The following is a 14109-nucleotide window of genomic DNA, read 5'->3' as shown; positions in this document are numbered from 1 at the left end:
GGGTTAGGATTAGTTACCTATTTTAAGGTAACAGACCTAAAGTATTTGATTCAGGACTTTTGAACCCAAGGTCAGGGACAGTAGATGTGAGTTTTATCCTAACGTAATCCGATAGACAGCTGCTGGGAACACTTTGTCATTTTGTTTTGTTTTGTTTTGTGAGAGTTTGAGTTGTTCATATTGTTTTTCATTAGATTTGAGTGTGCCATTGGTTTCACAATGTTATTGGGACAGTATATTGATAAGCATGGGCTATATGATATACTACAGTGTAACGTTTTGGTATGATGAGTGGACCCAGGTGCGGTGCATATAAAGGTGGCAGACGAGTAGGCAGCCATACCAAACAAAAAGATCTTTACTTGAAAGCAGAGTAGGCAAAACAGGATACAAACACGGACTGAACTCGAAAGTAAAAGGGAGAGCACACAGTCTCCAAAAACAGTACTTGTAAATATTCAATGGCTTACGTATCTCAGGTGACCAACACACAGCGAACACACAGTGAAGACTCAGCGGGGAGTGAAGGGAAGGGAGGGTACATAACGCATCAGTGACCATTAAACACAGGTGCAGCTGATTAGTCCATGAGTGAGGCGGCACAGTAGATGGCCGGAGGGAGACACCTAGGGACCGCACTGGGGAATGCGACCCCCATCCGTAACACTACAGTGGTTAGACAGCCAGGATGAGCCCTATGAATGTGCTATGTCTGTGCTCAACAGTAGCCCAAAGATGTTAAAGAATAAGAAAGAAACTGGCCACAGCATTACAAGCACTCCTTGTTTCTCGCAAAAAGTTCAAGACAAGAATATCTACACTAGAAAAGGAGAATAGTGTACTACAGGATCGGACCGAACAGCAAGCCTCTACAATCAAAACATGTCAATCGCAGGCTAACCTTAGTGCAGAAGTTCAGTGACAGCTAATGAAGGAAGTTGCTGGGCAAAAGGAAATCATTGCTGCCACACAAACATCCTTAGAGGACACATCTGCATATTTAGCGAAAGTGCAGACAGTGCTGCACTTATGATTACTTATTAGAAACATGCAATAAGAGGTCTGACACTTTTTGGGATACCCATGTCTCCCAGAGACATAGATTCAATAGTTAGGAATATTGGGAAGTTTGAACCTGCTCAGCGGGACCCTGTGGAATTTTTAGCTACTTTAGAACACCAGGCTGATTTACATAGCTTAACTGATTGTGACACGTGTGTTGTGTTGTCTGCCCCATTCTTTGGCCAGTGCTCTTGCTCAGAATATACAGACTGAGAATGCAGATGCAGAAGCTAGGAAAAAGCCTTTGCTTGCTGTATTGGGTACTTGTTCAGTAAACTGGCAAAAGATAAAGGAGGCACAAATGACACCAAAGGAACATGGAACAGGATATGCATGTAGATTGTTGGAAGCTTTCAATTCATACAGTGGCATTGTTGGATTAACTCAACAAGACCCCCTTTTCAAGTCAGCACTGATTACACAGAGCGATGCTAACACACAACAAGCCCTTGCACTACACATAGATTCTAACACCCTGTACACAGACATAGTGATAACAATGACCAAAGTCTACAACACTACTGTCAGAACCTTAATGCCAACTACAAGCTACCCTGTAGCTGCTTATGGGGACACACAATGTTCCCACTTTGGTAGGAGAGCTTCAAGGAAGCATATGGGTTCCAATACCCCAATTGAAACATAGGGGCCGAGGAGAGAGAGACCCCCAACATATGACTCAGATGGAGTTATTCTTTGCTTTAAATGTGGGGAGAGTGGGCACATAGCAACACATTGTAAAAGCTTTCACATTGTAAAAGATTGATGTAAAACTCAGTTCTTGGCTCAGACCACACGGCTGGACCCAGAGCATGGACTGCTCTGCTGCCAATTACACCAAGTAAAATATTCCATAAACACGCTGTTCTGTACAGTACAACAGCATGGTGGGCAGAGGAACATCCTCTGTTCTGAGTCAGGATGTTCCTGAATGTTTACTGTAAACAGTGCTACAAATGCAGATACATCGATAGGGGATTCACCCATCCTCTTATGAATGATGATGTCAGGGAAGTTGTTGTACAACAATAAAACGAGAAAGAATGTTTAGCTGTATTTTGTGCACTTGGTGTGTCTGTGAAAGTGTTGTATGTGTGAGAAGCTGTTTGTGTGCAGTATCTTCATCTGTGTGACTCATCAGTTAATGAAAGGCCACATCAAGGCCACTTGCCTGAATTGTCCTGTCCTCTCTGCTCCTCTGATAGGTTTGTGTACTCATTAACAGGGACAAATGGTATTGATAGCATTAGATTTGTACATCTGAGGACAAAACATGTCCGTCGCCATAACACTTAGCCTTGAATATACTCTTCACAGCCCTGAGTTTTCTGGAGAGATGTTAGAGAGAGGAGTAATAATGCGGCAAAGGGTGGGGGAAGGAGGAAGAAGAGATGTGACTGTGTGACTGTGTGTGTGTGTGTGTGTGTGTGTGTGTGTGTGTGTGTGTGTGTGTGTGTGTATGTGCGTATGTGCGTGCGTGTCTGTGTGTGTGTGTGTGTGTGTGCGTGTGTGTGTGTGTGTGTGTGTGTGTGTGTGTGTGTGTGTGTGCGTGCATGTCTGTGTTTGTGTGTGTGTGTGTGTGTGGGGGGGGTTCTTGACAGCTGTGACAGAGACACAACCCCCCCCCCCCCCCCCATGAGAGTGGACATTCAGAGAGAGAGGGCAGAGAGTTGCCTTTTCCACCAAACAGCTGCCACAGACCTGTCAGTGGTGACGTTATCTTAACCCACATCTCAACAGGCTAATGTGATTTAGGCATTATTGCACATAAGAACCCCAGAACTAATCAGGGTAGGTTGTTATACCACCCACAACTCCAAATTGATCCCCAAGCAACGCTTCAGGGGGTTAACTTAGTTTGTGACGCCAGTTTCATTGGGCAATTTAAATCATGTTTCACTTCAACTTGGGCACACCAACTTAAACAACCTTTTTAACCCTTAGAGGTGAAGCTTGTAGTTTGTGCGATGCTGCCCTCTTTGGCCACACCGAACATTTTGATTCATACATATGCATATGGTACGTTTTCAAATAGCGTCGAACATGTGCATATCCTTGTAAACAAACGAAATGTAAAATACGTACGTAAAGGCCAGTACTCAACCTCGACACCAGATTTTAAAAAGCGCTTTGTATAGACTAAAACAGTGCTCTTCACTGAACGTTCTTTATCATGTGATCTCATTCTTTGATTGCTACCAATTTATCATGGCCATTTTACACTATTGTAAAGCTTTAATGTTAATATTAAATACTGTATAGCAAAACCAAATAATTTTAACATGGCAGTAAAACTTAAAGGTAGATTCTGGGGTATGCCGTCATTAACAAATTGAGATGCAACAGACCAGAGAATAGAGCGTGTAGAGTTGAAGGCGAATGTCTTTGATGAAAGTTGCTCTGTTTTCACGTCATATGCTGTAGGGATTCTTGACCTCATGTTATTCATTACCACCAGATTTTTCTAGTTAATCAGAACAAATGAAATATTGCCACCTGGTGGATATCAGTGAAAGTGTCACTAAACCTCATCCAGTACTATTATGCTTTGTGTGATGCATAATTTTATTTTGATATGCACACTTCTAAAAGCATCACATCCTAAGTGAAATAACTGTATCCACCACATCCAGTCCAATCAGCTTGTGGAAGAATACTATTTTTTTCTTTTGCTGTTTTTAATTTATCAGGTGAGATTATTTTATAGTTGGTGGACAGTCAAATAAACTGTGTCAACTTTGTTAATCATCACTGTCATCTCCTGGAACATTGTGATTACTACAAGAATGTCATTTAATTATTGTGTTCAGTACATATGTGTTGCAACATCACACCCAACTGACAAACTGGTAACATTGACAGCGTTTGACCTCCATGTTTAGCTCAGTTTAGTTCATTGTCACATTCTCAAAACCAATTTCAAATATACAATGTGAAAGGATGTTCACAACTGAAAAATAAGCACCTCACAAGCTGATTACAATCAAAGGTTGTCCCTCTTACCATTATCCATTTGAGCGTTGTCAACTCTGCATAGTCAGAACAGTTTTACTGCAGTTGTTTATTTCTGCTACACCCTCAGAGGAAGACAAGAACTGGTCAAAGAACATCTGATTATGGAAGAAGAAACCATTCTGTGGAGAATGCCTGGGGGATATAGAAGAGTTCCCTAAAGGCAGGCTCAGCAATATGACGTTACCATGGGAAGTGGAATGACCTCAAAGATGTTCCAACTTCACCCAAGCAAGACATTTCACTCGTAGCTATTCTGTAGGAGCACTCGAGCACTGCCATGAAATTTCAACATGCTCATTAGTTTCTACCCATTTTGCAGCCATTTTACAGTTTTGGTCGTATTACTTCCAATTTCGACATAACCAGCCAACACTAAAGGGGCTATGGTAGTCCCAGAGAGAGACTGGGGAGGGTGTAATAGTTGAAAAAATTAACAGCACAAACATCTGTGTCCACAAGGTGAAACAATCCCATAATTTTCAGTCTGGGCAAGGCCACAAGTTGATGTCAATTAAGTCTAACTCTGTGTAAGGCATTTACATAAGGCCCAGAGTGAAGCACAGAGGCGGGTTTGTTTCCAGCTTGGCAATGGCCGTTACCTAGCTACGCAGTCCAGTTTTCAACACCTTCAGAACTTCTCAGTTAAACAAACAACAAAAAAGGCGTAATCCCATGGAATAGCCTATATTTAGAACAAGACTTCTCATTACTAGGATTCAGTGTTATGAAGGCATAGGGAGCATGTTGTTTGACATATTTCCAGTTATGGTTTGAATGAATGGGAAAATGAATAGGAATAGGAGAGAGAGAGGGAGGTCGTCTTGGTTCTAAATGTGGCCTCTATATGTTTTGATAGAGCTACTAAAATGGATGACGTGTCTTTAGATGGGTGGGGTTGACAGCCATTCTACTGTTTACTAATGACTGTGTTTCAAGTGTGTATTGTCTGATATTGCATGAAACTGCACCTTGATATTTGTATGATGAAAAACTTCATATACAGTAATGTTGTCAAACAATTCCAAATTAAGTTTTTGTTATTTTCTATAGATACAATAGATACAAATACAGATACTGTACATCTCTATAGTGTTCACATACAACTCTAGATGGCACAAAATGCAGAGGTTACTCTCACTGGGCAGGATTGCCTGTTTCAGACAGGCACAGGATACCATTATAGATCATTTCAAAAGAGTCATACCTTTCTCATTATCTTCCTGTGTGGGCTGGTTCAGATATAAAAAAAGTGCTTACCATTGGGAATTTCAGTATTGATGAAATTGCCATAGAAGTAAGCACTCAAAAGAAGCCAAGATATTTCATCAGTCCCTTCTCGAATTAAACAGATTTAGGCCACCAGCCTCTTTCAGAAAATAACTGACATTTGTCCCACAAGAATGTAGCACTCCAAATTAATTGGTTACAGAGGGTAAATTAGGAGGGAGATATTATAGATGTCTCCAGAGGGACCTCCAAAATAGGTCGCCCTCACAGTGGGACCCACCCTAGCCAAGAGAGGGAGTTGCAGAAATGTGTCATAGATTTAAGGGTACAGTTCAGGCAGAGAAAGCGGTGAACTGCCCAAATTGTATTCATGCAGGGGGTTAATTGAAGCCCATGGCATCAGAAAATAGCCCTTGTGGCCATGCTTGTGCACTATGGAGGGATGTGGATTTGGGGCAAAATACATACTTTCCAGGTTCCATAGGGAGAGAAAGAGACAGTCTAAACAGTTTATTGGATAGTCTTCTGCTGATGGTTTATAGGTGTTCAACTAACTTTTAACAAACTAGTCAACTACTATCCACTAACTCTAGCCCTCCTGAGCCTAACTCTAATTCTGAGTACATATAGATACATATGAAAAAAGTACTATAGATAAAATCAAAGTTTAGAAAAAACTCAATCACAGCTCTTGAGAGATGTAAAAAAAAAAAAAAAAAAAAGGTCTTATTATTTCCATGTTGTTCTATTTTTAGGTGAGTGAATATGAGCAGTGGAGGGATTGGGGTCAAAGTGCACATATTTGCTCACAGACTGGAATTCCTACATCATTTTTTCCATTACCCAGTGTAGAGGGAGGGGCTTTGGCCCAGTTGAAGTCCATTATCAGCAAGTGGACAAGACACACACACACACACACACACACACACACACACACACACACACACACACACACACACACACACACACACACACACACACACACACCTGCACCCGCACCCGCACCCGCACCCGCACCCGCACACGCACCCGCGCACGCACCCGCGCACGCACACACACACACACACACACACACACACACACACACACACACACACACACACACACACACACACACACACACACACACACACACACACACACACACACACACATGCAAACAACCTCCCTCATTCCCAACCTTCTTTGCCTTGTTCCCCTGTGGGATATCCTGTCCAGAGCTAACAGTGTTCCTGTAGTATTTACTAGACCTCATGGAACACATGGAACACATGGAACACATGGAACACATGGAACACATTACCTGGACTGTTATCATGTTGTACCTCAGCACATATTTATATGGTTATTTTTAGGGCTTCCCACTCTGTTGAATAACAAAGTAGAGGGGCAAAGTGTTATTCTAGTCTTGGCAAATATAAACCCACAGCTTCAACTGCAGTAAATGGCAAAGCACCAAATGTATTTTCTTCTTCTTTCCTTTTCTTCTCCCTATTAAGGGAACTGTTAATGGTCTCTTTTTCCTTGTTTACACAAAACGATTAACTTCAGTTATCCGACTACTGCACAGTGGAACGTATGCTGACTAAATGCTGTTAACTTTATGATAAACATTAGTCAGTCTGATCAAGAACATTATGTACATAGAAGTAGAGAATGGATGACAAGAAATGAGCTGCAATATGCTATTAGAAAGCATAAATCATCTTATATTTATGCTGTGTTGGTATTTATAGAACAAGCCAAAGCAGAAATAGTATAGAAACCTGGTAACACTTGGTACAAAAAGCAAACAAATTAAGTGAACAAAACTGATTTGGCAGTACTTGTCACACCCGCCATGGTCAGTAATGAATGAGAGCAGTGGGCTTGTAATGGATATTTTGGAGAGTTATTGTTTCTCATGTCTGTGGCATAGAGCTGGTCACGTCTGCTGTGCCATGCCAGCACAACCACATTCAAAGCAGCCGGAGATTGTGGGCCCTACGCCATCCGCAGTGGCTAGTCTGCAGCGGAAGGGCTAAACTTGCACCCAATATCCCTCTCATCTCATACACACACACCCACCCATCAACCCAACCACCCACCCACCCACACCCACACCCACCCACACACACACACACACACACACACACACACACACACACACACACACACACACACACACACACACACACACACACACACACACACACACACACACACACACACTGCCAGACGCAGCTGTGGGCACATTGAATAACTTGTTATAGTAATAATCTCCTTGTTCTCTTCACAGAATCTCAATGAGCCAGGCATCCTCCCCCATGCATTAATACATCAGCTCCTTAGCCTTTGGGGATTTCAAGATTTCATTCATAAACTTGATTTGTTTCATGTACAGTAAATGCTGGACAACGATTGGAACCAGACACAAGAAATGTCTCTAACCACTATCTGAAGACTACTTTTGCAAATCCCATAACTTATATGTGGGCCCCACCAAACAGACATACAAGCATAAGAGCCACTGCTCTCTTAAAGAGGTAAACATTAAAATGTTCCAGCAAGTGAAGTAGTTTGAAATTGTGTAGCCTAAAACTCCATAAGAAATCTAATATGAGAAGACACAAAAATTCTCTCTTATCATGCATGTATGATATTATCTGCAACAAAAAAGCGCTTTAAGAAGTAATCACTCATCATTATGCACAGGCAGATGTGCACACCACAGGAACTTTGACGCTCATATAATTCTATAACAACCAAATTCAGAGGTGGGCTGATCTGCTGATTTAGAGATCTGCCTTATCAGCACAAGCTTGGTATAATGACAAGTGTCATGCGGTAATGTCAGTTGTCCAAAGCTTACAATCTATGTCAGTTTATATCAGTTTAGCTACTGTTGTAACACTGTCATAGTGAAGGTCAAGGTATAAAGAGACCTCGAGATAAGGAGCATTGCAAGAGCCAGTGTTGAGTAGCTAGATCTCACCATGCACATACATTGTTTAGGCAGACAAGATATGTTTCCAATTTGCATGAATTGCTCTTATAGGCCTACCAATTTTTGTGTCGTGATATATATTATGTGTCCATATGAGTCAATTTGGGGGGCATAGAGCGCGTGTTTCTGTAGTTGTGTACTGCCCTTTTAAGAGTTTCATCTTTCCATTCGCTCGGTGACGTCAGAACAGTGAAGGACTTCAGCCTATCCTCTCTAAACAATCAAGGCAAATGGTCCTGACTGAGTCGCGAATACGAGGGAGACTTTTTCAGTGCAAAAGCCAGGGAAACACTCATCGCTGAAATGAACCAGAGCCCAGCAGTCGCTGTGGATTAAAAACAGAAAGTTTTACGATGGCTGTAAACGTGAAAAAGTAGCCAAAACATAAACGGAACGGACCAAGCAACTGGATGCACAGGCACAGCTAGTATGAGAGAGCCGAGCCGTCACAAACCTGGCTGCAGTCACAATTCCTCAATATTTTAACCACACCAGCCTCGAAAATTATTCTCAGACTTTTGTTGCTCTCAATTATATAAAGTCAACGTCCGCGACACTCTTTATTCTGAAAGAATTATGGCGGGGAAGTTGACAGCGCAAGGCACGGGAATACTGCTCGTGACAGCCAACGTTGGATCGCTCTTTGAAGATGTGAGTTGCTGCGACGGAGTCTGTCACATTGTAAATGTTTCATTGCAGCTGCGAATCGTTGTTCTGTTGTGGTTACTATGTATGCATACATCATTCACACACTGTGATCGCAACTGATCCCCCTGGTAGTCGTATATCGTTAAGCACTCCTTAACCTCACAAATCGGCACAACGTGGGCCTTATTATTTTGTTACATGCTTCTGTCTGCATGTATACACTGATTTAGGTAACAAGAATTTGGCGGACCTCTCTTCTGTTTGGTATGGATTTGTTTTGGTTACACGTCTGTCATTCTGTTTTAGCTATCTTCGCTGTAGAATGTGTTGTACTGTACTACCACGACCGTACCTACTTAAAAACACATTTGTGACAGTGCAAAGAGCAAGCGGCGATTTCTTGAAGAGGACTGATAATCACTCAAGTTCTCATGTCCAGTAATTTGCAGCAATAATTCTAGGTTTCATTAGTGATCAATGACATTCTACTACTGTAGAAGTGGTTGTCAGCATAAAGAAAATGTTCCTTTGTATCATATTATATAGGCTACTTTGAGGATTTCTACTGTTACGCTGAGGTGTGCATTGGGCAAATAGATGTAGGCTTGCTGGTCAACGTGTGCATTCTGTTTCCAGTGTAACCTGTTTTAAAAACATTTGCTTGACAGACATAGGATAAACCTAGATGTAGGTCATAGAAAGTGAAACCATACACCCATTCACCCACAGTTTTGTGTTCCTAATTGAATTGGAGAGGTGCTGAACATTATCAATGAGTTCAATAACACACCTAGTATTTATCAAGTAGAGTCTCCCTCTTGATATGAGAAGCATGGTTCCTCTATTGGTGACCCTTTAGCCTAAACTTGGAACGACTAAGTGAACATCATGACCAATGAGGTGTATTTGGCAAATGACCTGTTGCCATGTTCTCTCCTATTTCCACAGCAACTTATTATGAAGACTTCAGTAGCCGTTTGGCTCTCGTGTGCCGTAGTCTTCATTGCAGCTCACTATCTCAGTTGTTGCTGGAATGATCTTTATTCTGTACAATCAAACATACCTGACGAAGATACAAGCATAGAAACACGCAAACAGTTTAATGTTTGTGTTTTGTTTTAGTTTTTTGACTTAGTTGTCTGACAATTAGTTGCAATTAAAGTAGTGAAGTTAGATATGAAACATGTTTGTTTTTCATGTATTCTTTCTGTTCTCTTCCTTAGCATACAACTTTTATAGGACCTGCACTCCAAAGAACTTGTATCACTTTTAGTCAATAGTTGGAGAGACTCTCTCTCTCCTGACCCGTGTGAACTCTTGGGCCTAAACATAAAAGAGGTTATGTTGTTCACTCTGACATTAGGCTACTAATAGACTGCCTGTCATGACTGCTGAGCTTTGGATGTCCTATGGATAGCATTATGTTTCCACAAAACATTTTACATGGCAAGCCAAGCACCTAATGGGCAAACACAGAGGACTATTTTAGAGTAGGCGTGCTTTCATGTGTGCAGCTAAATTGAAATGTCAGATGTGTCCGGACTCTAGACGTTGCATTTGAGCACTGAAGGTCTTTGTGGACTGTTTGCAGTTGTGTTTGTGGTGTTTTCAGAATAACAGGCATGACAATATTGCCTAGGCCCTGAGGACACAATATTTCGTGTTATGATGACGTTGGTCAATGCGGTAGAATCAAGCGTTCACCTACGACAAATTATGTTTCCCCCTTTCGCATAATATAACTGAGTGGGTGGGAAAGTAAGTAGACTGGGTTGAAATAGGGATAGGCTACACACACACACACACACACACACACACACACACACACACACACACGGACACACACACACACACACACACACACACACACACACACACACACACACACACACACACACACACACACACAGACCTGTGGTGAGGAAATCAGCTGCTTCTGCTGGTGTTGATTTCTCACATGATGCTGCCATACAGATCAAGCTGTGACCCCCGCAGGGGATCTGCCTAAAATCACACCCTCAGACACTGGCCATTTGGGTATGGTACACCTCTCTGTGTGTCTGATGAATCCCCATTCAATTGTTTCCCAGCGTAGGTGAAGAGAGCACAGTGGAAGACACCACCTATTTCACCTGCTTGTTTATTGCTCCAGGTAATTGTTCCAGGTATAGTAAAAATAAGGCATGAAATACAATGAGGAGACAGAGATTCACAATTATCCTCTTGCATTCAATATTGTATTTCATGCTACATCTGGATGGAATAGGTCAAAACCCTTAAAAATAAATACAAACTTTGACTACAGTTCATAGCTCTCGTCCAGTAAGAAGATAAATATGATGAAGAAATGGACGGCCTACCCCTTCAATTCCCTGGTATTGGGTCGGCAGCTTCGGCTTCTGCCCCCTTCAATGACACTAGTTATCATCGCCAGTGAAGCGAGGTTCCCTTAAACCCGAACGATCCACACTCACCAACTCATCGTATTGATGTTCAGGGAACATGGTCGTAGGACTCAATAAAAAAAGTGTGTTGGATGTTCAAACAATTATTTAGCTGTTGGTGAGTGTTGTGCTGGTGTTTTATGCTCCTATCTGAGTCCTGGATAGTCAAACACTGATCATCAGCATGGGTCCAGAGCCAAAGTCAAATATTCATCATCATGCATGTTTCAAATGCCGAACATTTCTTTCCTGCAGTCCTTAAAAGGTAACGGTTAAGTGTTAGTCATTTAAATATGTATGTATTGCACGCCCACTTTCATATTTATTCACAGTAAGTCAGCTACAGTACTGTACAGTAAATGTGTCTGGTACGGCAACCTCTCAAATATATCTCTGTCATTGTTTAGAAGCTGACCTAAGTAGAGTCAACGTGTTATAATAAGCCCAACTAATTTAAGTACAGTTAAATCAGTCAGTTAGCCCATTTGCCCACACTAGAGAAGGTGTAGCAGTGATACATGGAATGACATAAGGGTTGTGATGGTGGAGTGACACCGGGGGAGATAATTGCTGTCCTCCTCTCAGTTGAACTCTAGACAGAGGACAGAGGGCAGAGGGCAGCTTCCCCTGTCACAGTGGAGCACGGTAGGTCAGGCATCCATGTTGGATCTGCCTATGGAAATTCATACATTCTCATTCGCAAACATTCTCCCATTCTAACCCTTCCCTTGTATCTAAAGAGACAACTCTTCTAACTAGGCATTTGCTGTCACAGTAACACTTTTGCAGGATTGTAAAGCGATTATAATCGTTTAATAGACAGAACCTTAACTGAAACTTAAGTTTGTTACTTTTTGAATCAGTTATAAACAGTTATAACCCATTTAGTGACCATCACTTAGATGCTAGAGGTACTGGATGGTGGCTTGATCTAAAACTGTGAAGAGCTGTGAGAACTGGCTTATGTCTCAACCTCCAAGACATCTATGTGAATGTGCTCATTGTGTCTCTAAACCTCATTCTGGTAGGGTGCTGCTCTGGGTAGTCGGGGCACTGCTGTATCCTCCTTTAGCCTTCTGGCTACATGGCTACCTAGCTAGCTCTGGCATGCTGCCCCTGTTTCATGTCTGCTGCTGCCTCCTCCAGTCTCCCTATCTCACAGGAGTCCCCTGACAGCTCATTAGCTCAGGCCATCACAGCCTGTCTCATTACAAATGGATCCAGACCCCAGCGGGCTGGCATATTTACACTACTAAAGATAGGAGAAGAAAAAAACTCTTTAAATGTGTCCTCAAGCTTAGACCCGATATGGCCACTGGTGCTAGCCTATACTGCATGTGCCTCGAAACCCTGAATTACTGAATTATTGAGTACAGTATGTGTGTTTGGTGGTGGAGATTGTTGTTGATTTTGCTTCTGTAGGTTAGCTCTGATACGAGACTATGGTAACAGTTGGAAAAGGAGGACCTGGGTAGAGCAGAGAGAATTTATATTTTTCTGGTAAACATGCGAGGTAATAGCAGACACAAATAACTCTTGGAAAAATATGTGTGTATTTTTAGGAGGGGATCACATAGCTTCGCTTCCCATTTGCTAGCATCAGCTAAGTGAATAATATGATATAAATGCAGTATGTATTTTTAGTCAAGGTTGAGGATGTTAGACAAGTCAAACGTTGCTGTCACTGGTGGTGGTTTGTTTTAAGGATTTTATTTACTTTTTACTTTTAAGATTTCAAAACATTAGAGAGAGAAGATATGACAAGATAATGAAAGAATGGAATGAGAGAAACTTATGAATAGTTCTGCTGTGTGCTGGCAACGTTTCTACTGATGTTGGCTAATTAGTCAGTGGTTGACTTCCTTGTCCATTGATTGCAGCGTTCATGCAGGTCAAGGCCTTAAAAGACTGCTCCTCTGAACAACTAGTTTTATATCGTAGAGAGCTTCAGCATGTGTTCCACCATATTGCTGCTAGAACGGAAAGTTTATGAAAGAAAGATCAGATTAAGCTATTTTGGTGCACTCCCTGCTTCGCTCTCCTCCTGCCCCCTCATAACATGAAATTAGATTTTCAAAGGGAAGACTGAGAGAGATGAATTGGGTTGGCATCTAAAAAACAGAATAATCAGCAACTATCGCCAGCAGGGCCCTCTTTACTCTTTACTCCGCATCACTCGATTGGAGCCTATGATATTTTACTGTTTGATTATAGTCCTGAAAATGTAATCTATTTAACTTGATGCTTCTGGCCTAGATTATTCTGTTGTTGTAATTATGCTTACATTGATTTTACAGTAAGGAGAACTGACCTTTAATGTGACTATTCATTACTTAAAGGTGGACTCTGGGATACAAGGTCACATCGTGAAAACAGAGCAACTTTTACCGAAGACGTTGTAGTGAACAAGTGTGGTTTGGATTTTGATTTTTATCTTGGGATTTTTACTCTGTCGCAACACACAATACACTCCGTGCATAAGTTTTTTAAAGTCTCTGGCAGCGTTGTCACGCTCGTTTTGCTATGATGTCATATCCCAGAGTGTACCTCAGTCAGGTCAACATGCCCCAGAATCAGAGTAGCTTGGCCTGGCTGGCTGAAATAAGGAAAATGGTACTCTTGCATTTGGGCAGTTCTGTGTAAAAGGACCCATGACAACCAAAATGTGAAATTCATCAGAGCATATGAAACTGGGTGTCAAATGAAAGCTAAGAGTCTATATTTTTG

General features: G+C 41.8%; 1 protein-coding gene across 1 annotated transcript in view; it reads left to right on the top strand.

Annotated features, from left to right (window-relative positions):
- Nucleotides 1-8529: 8529 nt before the first annotated feature.
- inpp5a (inositol polyphosphate-5-phosphatase A) overlaps nucleotides 8530-14109 on the top strand; it is a 137493-nt gene continuing 131913 nt past the window's right edge. Inside the window, exon 1 of the mRNA XM_083696081.1 lies at nucleotides 8530-8941. Within this exon, the coding sequence (XP_083552207.1) occupies nucleotides 8867-8941 (75 nt within the window). The 5' untranslated portion in view covers nucleotides 8530-8866. The remainder of the gene's footprint in view (nucleotides 8942-14109) is intronic.

The sequence above is a fragment of the Argentina silus genome (assembly GCF_951799395.1).
Source record: "Argentina silus genome assembly, chromosome: X".
In the NCBI taxonomy this organism is placed as follows: Eukaryota; Metazoa; Chordata; class Actinopteri; order Argentiniformes; family Argentinidae; genus Argentina; species Argentina silus.
The sequence above is the reverse complement of the archived record's forward strand: the minus strand, read 5'-3'. Positions and strand labels throughout refer to the sequence as shown.